General features: G+C 63.3%; 3 protein-coding genes across 11 annotated transcripts; 1 reads left to right on the forward strand and 2 right to left on the reverse strand.

The window, feature by feature from the left end:
- Positions 1-22: 22 nt before the first annotated feature.
- SRRD (SRR1 domain containing) lies at positions 23-2714 on the reverse strand. Of its 4 annotated transcripts, XM_088135044.1 has the most exons (7): positions 2257-2714; positions 2090-2130; positions 1681-1883; positions 1465-1563; positions 1217-1368; positions 803-848; positions 23-490 (listed from the first exon to the last, which is right to left on the reverse strand). In XM_088135044.1, exons 1-7 carry the CDS (start codon positions 2712-2714, stop codon positions 299-301), a joined length of 1191 nt encoding a protein of 396 aa, XP_087991170.1. In that variant the 3' UTR covers positions 23-298. The 4 variants fall into 4 exon arrangements, with proteins under 4 accessions (XP_087991170.1, XP_087991169.1, XP_087991168.1 ...); XM_088135043.1 differs by having other exon boundaries at positions 1217-1563; XM_088135042.1 differs by having other exon boundaries at positions 1465-1883.
- Positions 2699-8498, forward strand: HPS4 (HPS4 biogenesis of lysosomal organelles complex 3 subunit 2). 4 transcript variants are annotated; one of them, XM_088135036.1, is made up of 13 exons: positions 2699-2837; positions 2905-2995; positions 3217-3360; positions 3443-3550; positions 4332-4448; positions 4601-4695; positions 4932-5061; positions 5645-5681; positions 5809-5929; positions 6223-6403; positions 6756-6888; positions 7016-7124; positions 7473-8498. In XM_088135036.1, exons 1-13 carry the CDS (start codon positions 2821-2823, stop codon positions 7642-7644), a joined length of 1455 nt encoding a protein of 484 aa, XP_087991162.1. In that variant the 5' UTR covers positions 2699-2820; the 3' UTR covers positions 7645-8498. The 4 variants fall into 4 exon arrangements, with proteins under 4 accessions (XP_087991162.1, XP_087991163.1, XP_087991165.1 ...); XM_088135037.1 differs by having other exon boundaries at positions 5851-5929; XM_088135039.1 differs by having other exon boundaries at positions 4989-5061.
- A 926-nt stretch (positions 8499-9424) lies between these two features.
- Positions 9425-15048, reverse strand: ASPHD2 (aspartate beta-hydroxylase domain containing 2). Of its 3 annotated transcripts, none has more exons than XM_088135050.1 (4): positions 14677-15048; positions 11619-12812; positions 10669-10782; positions 9425-10435 (listed from the first exon to the last, which is right to left on the reverse strand). In XM_088135050.1, the coding sequence occupies exons 2-4, from the start codon at positions 12430-12432 to the stop codon at positions 10326-10328; spliced, it is 1038 nt and encodes a 345-aa protein (XP_087991176.1). In that variant the 5' UTR covers positions 12433-12812; positions 14677-15048; the 3' UTR covers positions 9425-10325. The 3 variants fall into 3 exon arrangements, with proteins under 3 accessions (XP_087991176.1, XP_087991177.1, XP_007432195.1); XM_088135051.1 differs by lacking the exon at positions 14677-15048 and adding an exon at positions 13454-14632; XM_007432133.3 differs by lacking the exon at positions 14677-15048 and having other exon boundaries at positions 11619-13431.
- Positions 15049-16316: the final 1268 nt, after the last annotated feature.

Genomic DNA, 16316 nt, shown 5'->3' on the forward strand with positions numbered 1-16316 from the left:
AGGTCAGCCACCAAGTTCTTAGGAAAAAAAAAAGCATTTTGGGGAGAAGATCCTGGTCTGGTCTCCTGGAAGGAGCAACACCTGCCAGCACTGTTTTGCTCCCACCCACCCACCCACCTCTGCTCTGCGTGAGGAGTGGGACCTGGTTAAAGCCCAGTGGCCAGAGACTCCTCCACAACCAAGAGTTATTTAGTGCACAATGTCCTCGACTTGTGGTGTGGGACTCACTGCGCCGCATGCCCACAAACTGCTGCTGCAGCCCCTCCCCCCCTTCTGTGCATCTTCTAGGGTGGAAATGTTATCGGGATTTGTTTCTGATGATCTCCAGTTGCGCCTCTTCTGGGTAAACGGGCTCCTGCTGGCAGGCCCAGCAATCCTGTGGGAGGTCCCTCAGTTTCTCCAGAGGAAAGCGGTGGACAGACGTGTCGTTGAAGACATCCAGGTGCCGCGGGTGGGGCGGAAGGGCTTCCTCCTGGGTTGCCTCCAGCACCTGGGTGCAAGTGAGTGCAAGAAGGAGTCTCAGACTTGTGGTCCATTGGCAGCTGCAAGCTAGAAGAGCTGCCAGATACTGAAGGCCACCAGAGAGGACTTCAGCTCCCCCATTGCATAATCCGTGCAAGGCTACCAGTCACCGAAGGCTTGAGGGCAGATGTGCTGCCAGGAGCTGGCCTTGAGCTGCCCAGCTGTGGTTTCTGTCCTCTGAGGGCGGGCTTGCAAGTTTGGCTCTGGTCAAAGGAGCTTTAAGGGGCTCTGCAAAAATGGGGGCAGACCACCATTACCCAGGTAAGTGAGGAAGACCCACCTTGGCAATGTAACTGTAATTCTCATGGAAGACTTTGGCCAGCAGCCTAAAGGGGGAATTGGGGGAAGAGAGACAAAAGACATTAGAAAAGGTGGAGGGCGGGAAAATAAAACTCAGGCAGGCCCTTGCACAGCTTTCATCAGAGCTCTCAAAATGCAGAGGTGGGCAAGGAAAGGGACCAGCCAAACCGGCAAGCGGTTGATGTGCCACGTGGACGGCTTGGGATGCTGTGGCCCAGCCTCTGCAACCGGCAAGCTATGATTCGCGCCTTTGCAGCGCAGGAATCCAGACTCAACAGGCCAGGTTTAGGCAAACCTGACCAGGGCCCGGAAAGGACAAAGAGACTGCAGAAGGGTGCGGGGGACAGACTGCCGCAGATGCCCTCCCTGCCCAGGTGGCGGGGGGAGCCCGTACCTTTCTTCGAAGCCCCTGAAGCTGTTCCCTACGACCACCATCTGGGAGAGCGCTTCCACGGACCAGTTGCTCCACAGCAGGTTGTTGTACAGCGCCTTCCCGCAGTGGATCATGTAGAAGAGGGTGGGGCCCTCGATGCTCCGCTTTCCCTCCTGGGCAAGCAAAGGACGTGCCAAGGACCGCTCGGCCCTTCCCCCCACCCCAGGCGGCGGCCCCGGCCGTGGCGGCGGAGACTGCGCCACGCTCACCTCGTTCCGCCGCAACACGGTCAGCCCGAGGCCGCTCAGCACCTCCATCTCCAGGGCAGAGAAGACGGGATCGAACACGCAGCACGCCTGCGGGGGGACCTGCGGCGCGAGAGCGGGGAGGGGAGGGGAGGGGAGGGGCGGTCCGTGACTCGCGCCGGGGGCCCCCGCCCCGCCGCGCCGCGCCGCGCCGCGCCGCCGACCGACCGACCGACCGACCTTGAGCTCGTCCAGCAGCAGCAGCAGGAAGGCCAGCTGCACGCGCGCCTTGGCGCAGGAGCAGAAGCTCCCGAGGCCGTAACACACGCACCGCAGGCCCGCCGCGCCGCCGTCTTCCGGGAGGGCGTCCCGCAGCTTTCCCACGGCCGCGAACGCGTCCTGCTCGGCTGCCGGCGGGGGGCCGAGAGACTTCAGGATGGTCCCTGGGTCGGGGGGAGAGGTCAGAGCGGGGGCGCCGGAGCAGGCCGCGCACGCGCCCGGTGCCTGCCTGCCTCCCCCGCGGCCTGCAAGCGCGGAGGGCCCGGCCGCCCGCCCCGCCCCGCCCCGGCGGAACCTCTCCTCCCGGCCCCGCGGAAGCGGCCCCCCGCCGTCCTCAGCCGGGCGGAAAAACGCGCCGAAGAGGCCTTACTTCGGCTCGCGTCCCAGAAGCCTGAGTCCTCCAGCTCGGAGCTGCCGGAGAGAGGGGGAAGCGGGCGCTGCGTGAGACCGGCTGCCCCGCGCGGAGGCGCCCGCCCGACCGCCCAGGCGCCCGGCTTCGGGGCTGCCTCGCCTCCTCCCGTCCTGCGGGGGCCTCACCGCGCCTCCTGTAGCCGCCGCCGCTGCCGCTCCGCCGCCGCTGGGCCCTCGTCTTCGATCCCCTCCTCCCGCCGCCGCCGCCGCCGCCGCCGCCGCCTCCCCCCTCCGGGGCGGCCCCCGTCCTCGGCCATGCCGGAGCAGCAGCAACAGTGCCGGCAGCCGCGGCGCGAAACGCGAGGATTGTCCCTCCGCGGCCCCCGTCGCGCGGCCCAGCGAGGAGAGGCGCGCGGATGCAGCCGCCGGGAGCCGCCATTCGCGGGGCGAGGGGGAACGGCAGCTGGCCCGAGCCGCGGCTCCTCCGCGGGAAGCCTCGCTCGGGGGGGCTCCGCGGCGCCCCCCGCGCAGGCCGCTTTCCCCCACTTCCGGAAGGGGTCGCCGGGACCGGAACCGCTCTTGCGCACGTGACTTCCGGGCGGAAGTGACCGCTTCGCACCCGGACCGAGAGAGCTCCTGAGCATGGGCAGAGGGCCCCGTGGGGGCCGTGGGCGCCGCGCCCGCCCCTCTTCCCGCGCGTAGGCCGGCGGGTTCCGCCGCGGGGGGGCCCGGAACCGCCGCGCCCGCGGGATGGCCGCCTCCGCCTGGTACGCGCCCCCGGGCCCCGGGGCCCCCGCGCGCCCCGGGCCCCGCTGACCCCGCCCTCTCCCGCAGGTGGCGCTGCTTCTTCCTCTACGACGCCTCCAGGGTGCGGGGCGAGGGCGACCCCACGCGCGCCGGGATCCGCTGCTTCCTCCCGCGCCAGGTAGGGCGGGGGTCTCAACGCGGGCTGGGCGGAGGGCGAGGGCCCGCAGCTCCCTTCTGCCTCGCCTCGCCTCGCCTCGCCTCGCGGGGATCGATCGCTGCCGCGCAGCCAAGCGCTGGCCGCGACCCGGAGCCCGGGTCCTTCTGGGCGGACTGGCCGATGAGGGAAGGGGGCGCGGGGGCTTCCGGCCCGACCGCCCCCTCCGACCGCCTCTCTTGCAGACGCCCCGGGACGAGCAGGAGCTGCTCTGCGGGCAGGTCGCGGGCACGGTCCGCTGCGCGCTGGACATCTCCGGCTCCCCGCCGGGCCTCATCCGGCTGCGGAAGCGCAAGTTCGCCGTGCGGGCCGAGGGGAGCGTCCTGTGGGTGAGTCCGAGGCGCGGGCGGGCGGGCGCCGGCCCCGGCCCGGCGGCTGCTGCTGCTCCGTCACGCCCTTCTCTCGCCGCAGGTCCTGGGCTGCGCCGCCGACCTCTCGGACCTCAGCTGCAGGCGGCTCCTGGAGCGGATGCTCGGGCTCTTCCGCTTCTACAGCGGGCCGGCTTCCCGGGCGTACGCGGTGGGTGCGCACCGCGCGTCCCCTTCCTCGCGCGGCGCTGGGCTGGGCTGGGCTGGGCTGGGCTGATGGCGATGGCCTTGGCGATGACCTGGGGCCGCTTGCTCTGGAAGCCTGGAGCCGTGCAGCTGCGCGGGGCCCCTACCCGCCGGTTGCGTTTTTCTCATCCCTGCGGTGAACGTCTGCCATCGTAATTTACTGCTGCAGCCGCCCACCCCGTCTGTTGAACGGCCGTTCCCCTCCTCCTGAGCTGGGGTGGCCGACTGCCGGGGGCCACGGCTAAGGGCAAGTGATGTACGGCTACCGGGCGGTTCTACAAAGCCATTGTACGAAACCGCCGCATGTCGTGAGGCCATGAAATGGCACGCTGTTGGAGCTCCGCTGTTGCAGGAGCCGATGCCTAACAGTAAGCAACTCGCAAGAGCAGCGTATAACGCCGGGGAAACAACTGGGTATGCTTTGAGACCTCAGAGATCGCAGTCTCTGCACCGGTTGGCCCTCCAGCTTCCTAGGCAGTTTGGAAAAGTCCCGGCAGTTTGGTACTGCGGTTGTGGTTAGCATCATATCAGTCTGCGGTTTATTCTAGCACTGGCTCAAACTTCCCTCTGCTCCAGGTATAGCGAGGCTGGTAGTGGCTGTGCCCCACCCACCCCCAGAGAAATGCTGAGGGGCATTGCTACATCACCAGCGGCTTTTGTTAGGCGCTTGTCGCTTGTCTCTCTTGAATCCTGGGTGGTTCTGCCCCCGCCCCCAATTTGACGGTGGTGCTCTGTGCTCTTCCTAGGAGCGCTCACAGGAGGATCTGGACCAGGAGTGGGAGCAGTATGTGGACCATCTGCAGCAAAACTCCAGCGACCTCCATCAGATTTTTAATTCCCTCTGGGCCTTAGACAAAACCAAGGTACCTCCCAGAAGAGCTGGGTCCTATTTTATTGAGAATTACTTCCCGAGCTTTGTTATGGCTCAGTCAAAAGGAGGAAGGGCTGGGGTGAGGCAACGACCCCAGAGGGACCCAGAAGGCGTCATTCACTGTGGCCTCCTCCTCCCTGGCAGGTGGACCCTTTGCTGTTGTTGAAAGCAGCCCTCATCCTGCAGAGCTGCCAGCGCTGTCGCCACGTGCTGGCCGGGTGCATCCTCTACAAGGGCCTGTGAGTATCTGGGCAGCTGGGCTCAGAGTTGAGACTTAGGGTCTACCGCGCTGGCAGTTGCTGAGCGGGTAAGGACTGCCTCAATTCAGTCAGCTAGCCCCCACAATGGCTGTGTGCCAATTCAGGCCTAGATCCCTCTACCCCGTATGCACACGCCAACGCGAGCGCCTCTGCGTGGCAGAGCGGTTGAGAGCCTTGTCATACACTTGGTCGGACCAAAGAGCTTTATTCTTCAGGGACTGGCAGCTGCGCAAGGCCTGTGCGGGTGATCTCTCCGCCTTTTCCCTGTGCAGGGTGGTCAGTACGCAGCTTCCACCGGAGCTCACCGCCAGGGTTTTGCTGCAGAAGAGAGCAGAGGATGAAAATGTAAGTTGTCGTTCTGTCCTCGGTGGGTTTAGAACACGCGCAAATATCTCTTGGATGATTCTGGGTATACAGTGGTACCTCGGGTTACGAACGCCTCTGCTTACGAACTTTTTGGGTTACGACCAGCTCTGGCCGCAAAAATTTACCTCAGTTTGCAAACTCCGCCTCGGGGTACGAACTGGATCCACGGCCATTTTTCGCCGTGACACGTGGTCCGCAGCCATTTTCCACCCGTGCCACGTGGTCCGCGGCCATTTTTCCGCCCGTGCCACGTGGTCCGCGGCCATTTTCCGCCCGTGCCACGTGGTCCGCAGCCATTTTTCCGCCCTTGACGCGTGGTCCGCGGATGCCAGAATGGATTAACTGTAATTACATTGAACCTTATGGGAAAATTTGCTTCAGGTTGCGAACAAATCGGGTTGCGACCAGAGTCACGGAACAGATTAAATTCGTAACCCGAGGTACCACTGTAATAATCTTTGCGGGAGAGGGGAGGAATGGTCATGAAGTAACTCTGGTTGGGGGAAAAAATGCCTTTTTTGTAGTTTTGCGTCCTCTGGCTAATTCTCTGCTTCCATTCTAGAGTGGGCCAGAAAAGGCGGCAGCACAACTCAAGGAGGGTAAGTGTGCGAGGGCTGGGGCGTGACTCTGACCTCTTGAGCTGGCAGTTTGCCCCTTGGCCCCTGCTGTCCACTTGCCAGACTCCTCCCTGAGCCCGTGCAGATACTTGATTACTCTTTTCTCTAGGCAGTTCTCTGACCCCTTTTGCACCAATGACTTTACCGCCAGGGGTCTGCGTCATGCCTGTTTACCTCTTGGAGGATGAAGCGGCTGCTCTCCGGGAATTGTCTGTGGAGTGGACGACTGGGTAAGACTGGAGTTGTGAAGGTCCCTCGGGGCCCAGGTGTGGCTTCAGTGACTCCCATCAGACTCCCTGAGTAGGTTCCCAGCCTCACGTTCTCGCTGCTGCTGCCAACAGAGGCCCTCTGGCCTCCCTGCACCCTCCCAGGGGGTCTGGCCAACTTCCATGGGGATGGGCAGCACCGATGTCCTCCCATCTAGACGGCCGACCATTCCTCAAGGGAGGCAGCGAGCCCCGCCCCTTGGGGGAGAGACCGCGCAGGAGGTGCCCGGCTCAGCAGTCCCGCCCTGCCTCCACAGGGGCTCCCAGGGAGACCTGGCCAGCAGCAAAGACAGCGAGACTACCCCCAGAGGGACGGATGGGCCCAGCGGGACCCTGTTGATGAGGATGGTCTTGTACGTTCACCACATCCGGGGCTTGGTGTTGACCCTCCTGGCCGAAGAGCCCTTGGTGAGCTCTGCAGACTTCGTTGAGGACGTGGTAAGGAGAGTGTATCCTCCCCAACCTGGCTCAGGGCTTTGGAAGGCTGACGAAGGCCAGTTTCCCTGCCCTCTGGGAGGAAGCCCCCCATCCAGGAGTATTTGGGGGACTCAGGCAGCGTGCTGGAACCCCAGCCTTTGCTGGAAATGGGGAGAGGCCACCCAAGTCCCCCCTTCCCTGCCCGGCAGGCTCCTCCAAGGCAACTCCTGTAGGATTGTGCAGCAAGAGAAGGGGAGGTCCAGGGCACCGAGGAGGGGCTGCCTGCTGAGCAAAGAAGCTGGTGGGGGCGAGCCTTGAGGGAGGAGGGAGCTCCCGCAAACCCCTCCAGCTGCCCTTCTCTCTCTCTCCACAGTACCACAGCAGCCTGGCTTCCCTGAACGGCCTGGAGGTCCACCTGGCAGAGACCCTTCCGAAGAGCACCCTCTCCTCGTCCAGGAGCACCTACAGCTTTGCTCACTATGACGCCGTCCAGAACATCCTTACCAGTGAGTGGGGCTGGGAGGTGGCCTCTGGCCAGGATGGAGCGCCGCTGCTAGAGGGAGGAAGCCCGGTGCCCCTTCCTGCTCCTGCCCCGGGCGTCGTCTTTGTTGACAGCGTGACTTGCCCCTACAGCCAACTTCCTGCAGACCACAAGCCCTGAGGACCAGCTCTTCCTGCAAGCCACTGGCCTAATCCATGCCACCTTTGAGCAACTCCCCACAGCATCTGAATTGACGCTCAGGTAGAGCTGGGCTGGGGGGAGAGGGGCATGGCCTGTGCAGCTGGGGAGAGTCCCCCTGGCTGGACCACACCATGCTGCCTGCCACTGTTTCAGCTCTTCCGCTGTCTGTGGGTTCCTGACCCTTAGAAGCGGGTGCACAGAAGCAGCAGCAAGGGCCAAGGGCCTTCCCTTCCTGTGTGTCACAACTCTCTGTTTTGATGTTATGTTTTAACCAGGCTCTTTGGGCAGGCGGTTGCTGCCCATTTGCCCTCTCGTACGGTGGGCACAGTTGCCGTAAGCTGTGCAACGTGTTTTCTGCACAGCTCCCCTGGCAGAAAACACCCTGACCAGCTTGTTGATCTGTTCCAGGAACGCCACCACGGCTGTCTACGGCTGCCGGAACACCATCCAGGAGACCTACTTTCAGCAGAGGGGCTCGCCTCTCCTCAACTCGGGGGTGCCCAACCCCCAGGACAGCATCGTCTATCTGCCCGGCAAGGCCCGGCAGAAGCTGCTGAAGCATGGGGTGAACCTGCTCTGAGGCAGGAGGGGCGCTCCCGGCAGCGGGTCTCTGTGGAAGCCAGGCCTGTCCAGGACTCTCTCAATTCTGGCGCTGGTGCGTTTAACCCTGTCCAATGCTCTTGACCCACTCACTCTGTAGGGAGAGATCCCGGTGCCCAGCTGGGGCCTCTGCCCTGAAAAAGCAGGTGCCCGCTAGCCAAAGAGAGCAGCAATCCAGCTGCTGCTGCGTCTCACATCCTGCCCATCCTAGGTTGATTCAGCTTCAGGCAGGGAGGAGCTCTCTGGTGGGGCACCGACTCTGCCCCCCACCCTCCCTAAAGAGTGCAAGTGCAGCCCCATTCAGGGCCCATTCAGGCTTGGGAAAGCAGATGGGCTCTCTTGCGCTGGCAGACCCCCAGAGCCTCTGCTGCAGGGCAGGGCCCTTCCACAGCTTCCACTGATCAGAAAAAGGGGGATGCTGCAGCCATCAGTGGCCTTCCTCCGTTCGCTCTGGAAGGTGTTTTCTGAATCGCAGATGGTGGCACTGAGAGAGGACTTGCTCTGTCCTGGCAGTCCTCCAGGCTCTCCTGTTTGGGGGGGGTGTCTGCTTCCCTGAGGGGCTCCAGCCCCTTCCCCCGCTTCTGAGATGGGCTGATGGCTTTCCACTCCCTCTGGCAAGCAGACAGGGCTCCCTGCTGTTCTGAATTCTCTGGGCAGCCTTTGTTCGGTAGGAAAGCAGCATATTTGGTGAGCGGGGGGTGGGGGGGTTGTCTGGGTTTGGCTGCAGCCTTCTGCCCAGGAGAATAAAGCTGCCAACTTCAGCTCTGTGGCTTTCCCAGCCTGTGTTCACGACACGCAGGATTAAAGGCACGTCAGCGTGCGCTTTGTTCCCAACTGTGGTGTCCGCTCAGCTGCGTGTCCCGGTGACAGCCCAGCCTCTGCCAGCCAGAGACCAGGGCCTGGGGAGCCCGCCATTGTGGGCGAGCCGTGGGCAGCTGTGTTTTCAGCCAGGCAGGAGTGTTTGCGTAGCAACAGAGGCACCAAATGAAAATACCCTCTGCGCTCGCAGTTGCCGCAGAGAAGCCTTGGCCGCCGTCTGTGCCAGCCGTCTGTCAGCACCAGCCAGCGACACAACGTGTGCTGGAGCTGTCCCCAGCGCGGAAGGGAACTAGTCCCGGACACGTGTTTTGCACCGCTTCCGTTCTGCTGGCCCTCGACACCCTGATTTCTGGGGTTGATTCACCGACTTGCCTGTTTTTGTCCCAGAAGTTGGTAAAAATAGGTGAGCCCCGCTGGGTCAAGTCCTACAGCAAAAAAGTGGTGTGTTTCCAAGAGGGCATGGAAGTTCTCAGAAGGGGAAGAATCATTAGGCTACCGGATCCCAACTGCAAATTCCAGCAAAGCGATGTGCTGTTTACTGGTCTCTAGTGCATCTCCTGGTCTGGGGGTCCTAGAGTTATGCAAAGGGGGTACCCCTGGATGCTCTCTTCCCATTTTGAATCCAGCACCTGTCAGCTGCAGCCTGGCAAGGGATCTCAGGGACCTGTGGTCTAAAACACCCCCAGGGCATTTGCTTCTATGAGCCCTTGCCTAGAGAATCAACTGGATTCCTTTGTCCTGGATCCCAGCACAGAGGAGACTTTTGCCAGCCAGGGCTTCCCCAACCTCTTTCTGGCCCTGTGCAGTTGAACCTGACCCTCTGCCTGCGAGGAAAAGAAGGTTGCCTGTTTTAGGACCAAGACCTTCCAAGCCTTCCCCTCTGACCACTAAGTCTTGCCATGACCACCATAAGCCAAAAAAAACACCCAAAACCTTGAACTGAGCACAGGTGTTTTATTGAAAAGTCTGCTTGGCATCAGCCTGACCAAGCCACAGGGCTGCCAGTCCCCCATGCCTGTAGGTGGGGCGCAAAGAGTCCCACAGGGCTGACTTTGCCCCTCAAATGCCCACATATGAAGAGCAGCATAGCTGCTCAGTTGGGGCTGGCTCGCCTTCAGGTTCTGCCCCCAGGAGGGTGGCCACAAAAAGCCCCTTCCTCCCGTCTCCCGCTTGTCCCTCTGCAGGGGTTGCTCAGGGCAGCCCCTTCCCACCAGTGCCCGAAGGATGCCTGCCCTGGTCCATGCAGGGGCAAAGGAAACAAGGCACAGAGCAGGCCAACGCAAAGCTAGGGAAAAGGGGGACCATCTCAGCCACCAGCACCCCAAGCGCTCTTTGGCTGCCTCGTTTTGCTTTCGCTCGCCTCTGCCATGGGGAAGGGTGGGGGTCCTGTCCCAGGCAGCAATGAGAAAATGGGTCAGGCCTGTGCGGGCCCTCCGGGGCTTCTGAAACTGCAGCAAGGATGATGCCTCCCCTTCCACGGGTGGTTTGCCCTTTAAGGATGATCACAAGAGAGGTTGGCACAACTACGTTCATCAACACCTCCAGGGACTGGCAGATTCAAAGTTCTGGACACAGCAACACACAAATAGCAAGGTGGACATACACTACGGCAGCATTTTGCCTAACCACAGGGTAAAAAGGGGGGAGCTCCACCCCAAGCAAAATGACAGAGGGAGGAGGGTGCAAGATGAAAAGGCCTGGGTACAAAAGTCTGGTGCAAGGGGAGAACCCCACCTCAGCTATGCGTGTGCCTGTGTTACACAGGCACGCACACCAGGGGAGGCCACCTCTGCTGAGACGGGACCCGCTCCAGATGTGCCTCCTGCATCCAGCAGCACCATGTCATCGTCCAGGAGCAAAGATAAAGTCAAGAGCCTGGCGCTCGGCTGCAGCAACGTTGGGGTGCCAGAGGTCTACCATGAACACCGCACGGGGACCTTCCTCAGGGGAGCCTGGAGGGACAAAGAAAAAGGAGGTTAATCCAGAACACCTCCGCCCCAGGGCGGGGGGCACCGGTACAGGTGCCAGCTTTGGTGGGCCAGGGACGCCTCTACCGCAGGAGTCCTCTGGTGATAGCCCACAGGGAGGGAAAAGCACCAGCGAGTAGCCCCTGCACAACGCCGCCTCCAGCCCAGGAAGACAGGCGCCCGCTTGGCATAGGGAGCCGGAGGGGGCTCAGACTTGCCTCCGTGGTGGGCTGTGTGCAGGAAGGAGTCGTCAAAAAGCAGGCAGCGCCCTTCGGCCCAGCACTGGGGCTCGCCCCCCACCACTAGCTCACAACTGCTGGGGGTCTTCAAACCTGCAAGGGAGGAAGGGAAGAAGGGTGGGCCAGGCACAGCATCAGCCAAGCCCCCTGGCCCAAGGAGCTGCTCCTCCGCTAACTTGGCCCCCCCAGACCCGCCTCGTCCAGCACATTTATGCTCCTAACAGGCCACAAAGGAGGAGGGCGCGCGTACGCGTTCACACACGCCTAGCTGCATCTTCAGCACCTGCCCCCAAACAGGGAGGAGCAGGTGGGTGTCCCAGACAGCCCAGAGTCAGTCAAAGGCCTCTTTCTCCCATGCCAAACAGGCGGACCACTGCCTGGCAGAATACAGATCAGGCCACTGCTGCAGTTGCCATGGCAGCTGCCCAGACTGGCATGCAAGCCAGCCTGTGCCAGCCATGCAAATGAGCCTTTACTGTGGGTTATAATGAAGCAGGGAGCTTCATGCACCCTGAACAATTGCCAAAATGGGGTGCCCAACTTTACATCAGCTGATTCTGGGACAATTTGGAAAAGCTCGGAAATCCTATTATCCAGAGAACTTGTTTTCTACCATCCGCGCTACCCACAAGCCACCTTTTCAGACCACTGAACCAGAGGCTTGAAACGTCCTGGCTGCTGGGAACACAACGTCAAAGAGACAGAAAAGGCTTTTTCCTGATATGACCCCAATTCTGCAAGGCAAAATTCTAGAGGAAAAGCTTTGCAGTGAACTCAGACCTATGCGTGATCCCGCAAAATCCTTTGCCTCGATCCTTGGGGGCCGGCTCAAGGGCCCCCTTAGGCTTGTCCTGACAAACGTCCACCCCCTTGCCTGAACCCTACCCGGGAAGCTGGGAGGTGGGGCCAGTCTCACCCGCAGAACCTACCCAGGTGGCAGCGCACGCGGATGTTGGTCGGCCCGTAGTGCTCGGCGATTACGGTGCCAGGGGTCAGCACAGAGATGCAGGCGTTGCCGAAGACGTTGTTGCCCACGCAGGTGCGGAGGCTTCCCAGCAAGCGGTACGTCCGCGGGCACTTCCGACAGTTCCGGGGCACGCAGGTGCCCTGGTTGACCAGGTAGAAGGTCAGCCATTCGCCGCTGGGGGTGCTGTTGACCTTCCACCCCTGCGGCAAGCTGCAGTTGGAAAAGGCTTTGTAGAGAGTGTCGAACTCACACAGGATGGTCTGGAAGTTGCGCTCCAGCAGCTCCACATCGTGCTTCTGCGCCTCCCGGGAGAAGTACGGGGCGGTGGGCAAGTCGGGCAGGAAGAAGACTTCAGGCTTCTGGATGGACGGGCGGCTGCCCAGGTAGCGGCCCTGCTCGCGGATGCCCTTGTGGATCCGGCCCATGCCCGACCAGGAGTACCGCTTGGCGTACTCCTGGAGGTTGTGGTAGAGCTTCTGGTTCAGCCCATCGCTGTGGGCGCAGCGGACGCACTCGGAAGCGTAGCAGCGGGTGTAGCCGTTCTGTAGGCCGGCAGCCTCCACGCCCCCCTGGATAAGCGAGTTCACCGTGACATAGGGCCGGGGCTGCTGCTCCCGCCCCACGTGGTAGCAGTACCAGATGAACAGGGCCAGCAGGACGGCCACCGTGCTGAGGGCAGGGGTATCGCAGTCCCGCACGGACTGGATGGCGGAGCCGATCAGCTCCCTCAGCCGGTCAAGCGACCCGCTCCAGCACATCAGCCCCTCCAGAGACATCTTGGCAGCAGGCAGCGCAAAGCCCCACAATCAGGGCGCCTGCTTCCCACGGGGGCCCAGGAAGAAAGTCAGCAGGGAAGACTGAGCAGGACCCAGGCAGCTTCACCCATCGGAGAAAGGCAGGTCACGCGGGCAGACAGGTCCCAGGGATCCGAGTGCCAAGTGCCCAGCTCAAGGCAGCCAGTGGGGCTGGCCACTGTCGAGGACCCGGCCTCATGCCCTGCCAAAGGGGCTTCCTGCTGCAGCATTGTGCCTCTCGAGGGGGGAGCCGCCACTCTGAGAACCTTTGTCCTCCCCCCAAAGCGCATCCTCCTCCTGCCCTGGGTCTCCAAGCAAAGTGAGCTGCAGGAATCCACCCTTCCTTGATCTCCTTGAAGAGCCTGGAACCAGAACACAGAGGGTCGCTGGGCAGGGGGCATCCTGCCTGTTGCACTTCCATCAGTCCACCCTCACCCCATCACCTGGGGCCCCAGGGGAATGTTGGGGGGGCATCTCCCGCAATCCCCAAAGCTTAAGGAGCCATGCCACCCTTTCTCTTTGGTCTCCCCGGGTTTGGGATGCAAAGCAAGACCCCTCGTGCCAGAGTGGGAACAAAGGAAGCCCCTTTCCAGTCCCAGCCCTGGGCCTCCAGCTTTGGTTACTGGGGGCCGCCTCCCTCCCTCCCTCGGGAAGGCTCTCCAGCACCGAACAGCCTTCATGGCCTGAAGGGCCCTGGGCGAAGCAGCCGGCTCCAGTGTGGTGCCCCTTTTCTGGGGGCTGCATTTCCACAGTGCAGGCAGAAGCCCTGGTCTCAGAGCTTCCAGCTGCCTGCCTGCCTGCCTCCCTCCCTCAGCGGCCTCCGTCCACGTTGTTCCACCCACCAAGGCAGCAATTTGTTAGAGACCAAGAAGCGGTGACTCACTGGCTCTGCCACTCTGAAGGCTACCCACCCCCAAAGATGGCCCAGATGTGACCCACCAGGTCAGGGAGCAGCTGGGATGCTATGTCTCCCCGTTCGCACACTGGCTGGCAAAGCCTTTACCTGAGCCAGAGGCAAGGCCGTGCCACCCATCTCTGCGGGGATGCAAAGAGCAAGCTCCGAGCCACACTCTGCTCGGTGTCCGGGCCGATGGGAGCTGCAGTCCAGCCACAGCTGGGGAGGGGAAGTCCCTTCCTAACATACGAGGCAGGGCCAGGCGGCGCTCAGGCCCTCTCCGGCTCAAATCCCGGCCGGGATCCCCTCCTCACCAGGGATCAAGACCCGCCTCTGCACGCCTCCGCCCTAGCCCGGGGACGGAACGTCCTCCGCGAGAGGGGCCCTTCCTCACAGACCCAAGCGCCAAAGCAGCCCGGCACCGGGGGCCCCAAAACGCGCCGAGGCACCCGCGGCGAGCAGCACGGTCCCGGCGGCACAAGCGCGCGCCGAGCCGACAGGGGGGCGGAAAGCTGCGCCGGGGAAGCGCCCTAGGCCTTCCTGGGGCCCAGGTGCGGCTGCCAAACTCTGCCCGGGCGAAATGGGCCGGACGGGGTCCATTTTAGGGAAGACAGCAAGGCAGCCCCCCAACCCGGGCCCCGGAAGCCCGGCGCCCATGGGCAGACGGTCCAACGCAGACAACCCAAGCTCAGCCTTTGGCTTTCCTGCCCGCAGTTGCTGGGGGTCCCTTTTCCGGGAGGGGGCTCAGCGTTCTGGGTGCCGGGCCGGCGGGGGCTTCCCGCCTTGCAGGGAAATCGGGCAGGCCAGGAGGGCGCCTCCACCGCGGCGCGCAAAGGGGGCCTGGACCCGCCTGGCCGGGACCCTCAGCGGAGCCAGTGGCCGGAGCCCGGCCTGCACCTCCCAGCCCCGGCGATGGGCCTGCGGTAAAGCCCCTTCCTTCCCCGGAAACCTGCCGCCCACGCCGCTACCCCGCAGCCAAGACGGGCGTGCCCCTGCGCATGTGGCGAACGCTTCCTGCCGGCGGGAGCCCGCTCCGTTTCGCCCGCCCGGCGGAGAACTGGGCCAAGAGAGCCGGAAGCCGGCCGGATCTGGGCCGGGCACGGGCACCGCCGCCGGGCAGCCCCTCGGGCTAGTGCCCAACATGTGCCGGGCACCCTCGCCACGCGCCGCCTCCTGGGCTCGCGGGAAGTGCTCCTTGCCGAAGACCCGCTCCGCGGGCGCCTCCCCGGGCCGGCTCTCCGCGGGGCGGCGGCAGCCCCGCGTCTAGCCCGCCGCCTTCCTTCTCTCTCTCCCTCTGGCCCGCCCGCGCGCGCGCCCCCCCCCCCGCCAACCTGCAGCTGGATTCCGCTCGCCCGTCCTGACCGACGGCCTGCTCCGTCGCCGGCGGCTCGGCGGCGCGGACCACAACTCCCAGCAGCCCGCCCGGCCCCGGCGGGGAGGGGCCGCCGCCGCCGCCGCCGCCGCGCGTCCTAGCCAGCCCTGGGAGCTTGCGAGGGTTCTCTCCGGGCGCGGCGCGCGTCTGCCGGGGAGGGTGGCCGGCGGGTCGGCGGCGCCCCCGCTTCGGAGCGGCGCCTCCGTGGCGCAGCAGCCGCGGCCGCCACGTGGGCGGCCCTGGCCGTCAGGAGCCGAGAGGGGCTCCGCTCGCTGGCCAGAGGGACGAGAGGCGCGGGCGCCGCGGCCGGTGCCCGGGAGCCGCGGAGCCTCCTCGCCTCTTGCCGCCTCGGGCGCCGGGGTCGGCAGAGCGGAGCTGGGATCGGCGCCCCAGAGGGAGTTGGGCTCCCCTTTGGAGAGCAACGCGGCGGTGCGGGGAGAAAGCGGGTGGCGTCAAAGGAACGAGGAGGGAACGGGGCGCCCTGCGAGGAACGGGAGCCCCGAACGGGTAGCGTGGCCCTGCCCGTCTGCCTCCCTGCCTGCCTCCTAAAATGTGGAAGGCCCCGTTATAAAACCACGTTTGCTGAAACGTAGAATTCTTTAAAAACAGCCATTAGTCCCCCGAAAGGAGTTCCGGAGGCGGCCTCTCTGGGGAGCTCCCTTAACGGTCGGGCAGTTATTCAGCATCAGAGCCTGGAAAGATTTCGTTTAAAATATCACCGTCGGAACCAGAGCTGCAGCTGAGAAACGGGCATTACTGTGCCCTTTGTGGATTAAAAACAAGCAGACTGGCTGGCAGTCCCGGTGGCCCCTCTACTGGCGCTTGCCAAGACCTTACCATGACTAACGCAAGCCAAACTTGAGCCCAGAATCTATTTTAAGAGGCCACGTTGATGCCCAGAACATGCGAAGCACCAGTCAAGAATCCCATGGAGCACGCGCAGAGTGCCTTTTGCACCAATCTGTATGGAAGAAATGAAGAGGCCTCCTCTCTGTGCCCATCACCCGCTGCTTTTCTTGCAGTCCATTCCAGAGGCGGGTGGAGCAGCTGGTAAACCCTTTCAGGGGTTAGCCAACGCATTTTTCATCCAGACTGGGGGGCGGGGGGGACACAGAATTTAGTTTGGAGGAGCATTCAGAGCAACCCAGCCAGAGAGCAATCCTTCCCTTGTCCTGCCCTGAGGCTGCATCAAGGCCCTTGCCGGCCAGCTGAGGGTGTCTTCTCCCATCAAGAGTGCCTGGCAGCTGGTCCCTGTGGCCAAGTGGGGGCCCCCCTGCTGCAGGCCCAGCTCGCCGGAGGCTGGCTTCACCAGGCTGCCTGTTCCTCGGGGGCCAGGTGGACCATTCGCCCAACTTGTGCTGTGGTTTCCCAAGTCTCAGCTGGAGGCTGGGCAAGAACGTGATGAGAAGCATAGTCCATCACAGAGAAGGGCGCCCCGCAAGGCTCAGTTTGAAGTAGTTTGTGGAGCTGGAAAGATCCAGGAGATGCTCAGTAGCAGCAAAGTGCTGTGCGGGATGCTGTAACGCCCCCCGCCCCCGCCATCTGGTGGTTGCCTGGATTTCTGTCACCCCAGGATGATTGCTGAAAGGAGGGAAGCTG

This window comes from Python bivittatus, unplaced genomic scaffold, assembly GCF_059951505.1.
Source record: "Python bivittatus isolate LINGU-HERP-01145 unplaced genomic scaffold, Pbiv_v1 ctg000100_np1212, whole genome shotgun sequence".
NCBI lineage: Eukaryota > Metazoa > Chordata > Lepidosauria > Squamata > Pythonidae > Python > Python bivittatus.

Coding starts and splice junctions, on each gene's coding strand:
- SRRD (XM_088135041.1), bottom strand. CDS start 2,714: ATGCTCAGGAGCTCTCTCGGTCCGGGTGCGAAGCGGTCACTTCCGCCC. Junction 1,884..2,089: donor CTTCTGGGACGCGAGCCGAA/GTAAGGCCTCTT, acceptor CCCCCGACCCAG/GGACCATCCTGAAGTCTCTC. Junction 849..1,216: donor TTCAGGGGCTTCGAAGAAAG/GTACGGGCTCCC, acceptor TTCCCCCTTTAG/GCTGCTGGCCAAAGTCTTCC.
- HPS4 (XM_088135036.1), top strand. Junction 5,062..5,644: donor AGAGAGCAGAGGATGAAAAT/GTAAGTTGTCGT, acceptor CTTCCATTCTAG/AGTGGGCCAGAAAAGGCGGC. Junction 6,889..7,015: donor CGTCCAGAACATCCTTACCA/GTGAGTGGGGCT, acceptor TTGCCCCTACAG/CCAACTTCCTGCAGACCACA.
- ASPHD2 (XM_088135050.1), bottom strand. CDS start 12,432: ATGTCTCTGGAGGGGCTGATGTGCTGGAGCGGGTCGCTTGACCGGCTG. Junction 10,783..11,618: donor CCGCGTGCGCTGCCACCTGG/GTAGGTTCTGCG, acceptor CCTCCCTTGCAG/GTTTGAAGACCCCCAGCAGT. Junction 10,436..10,668: donor GCACACAGCCCACCACGGAG/GCAAGTCTGAGC, acceptor TTGTCCCTCCAG/GCTCCCCTGAGGAAGGTCCC.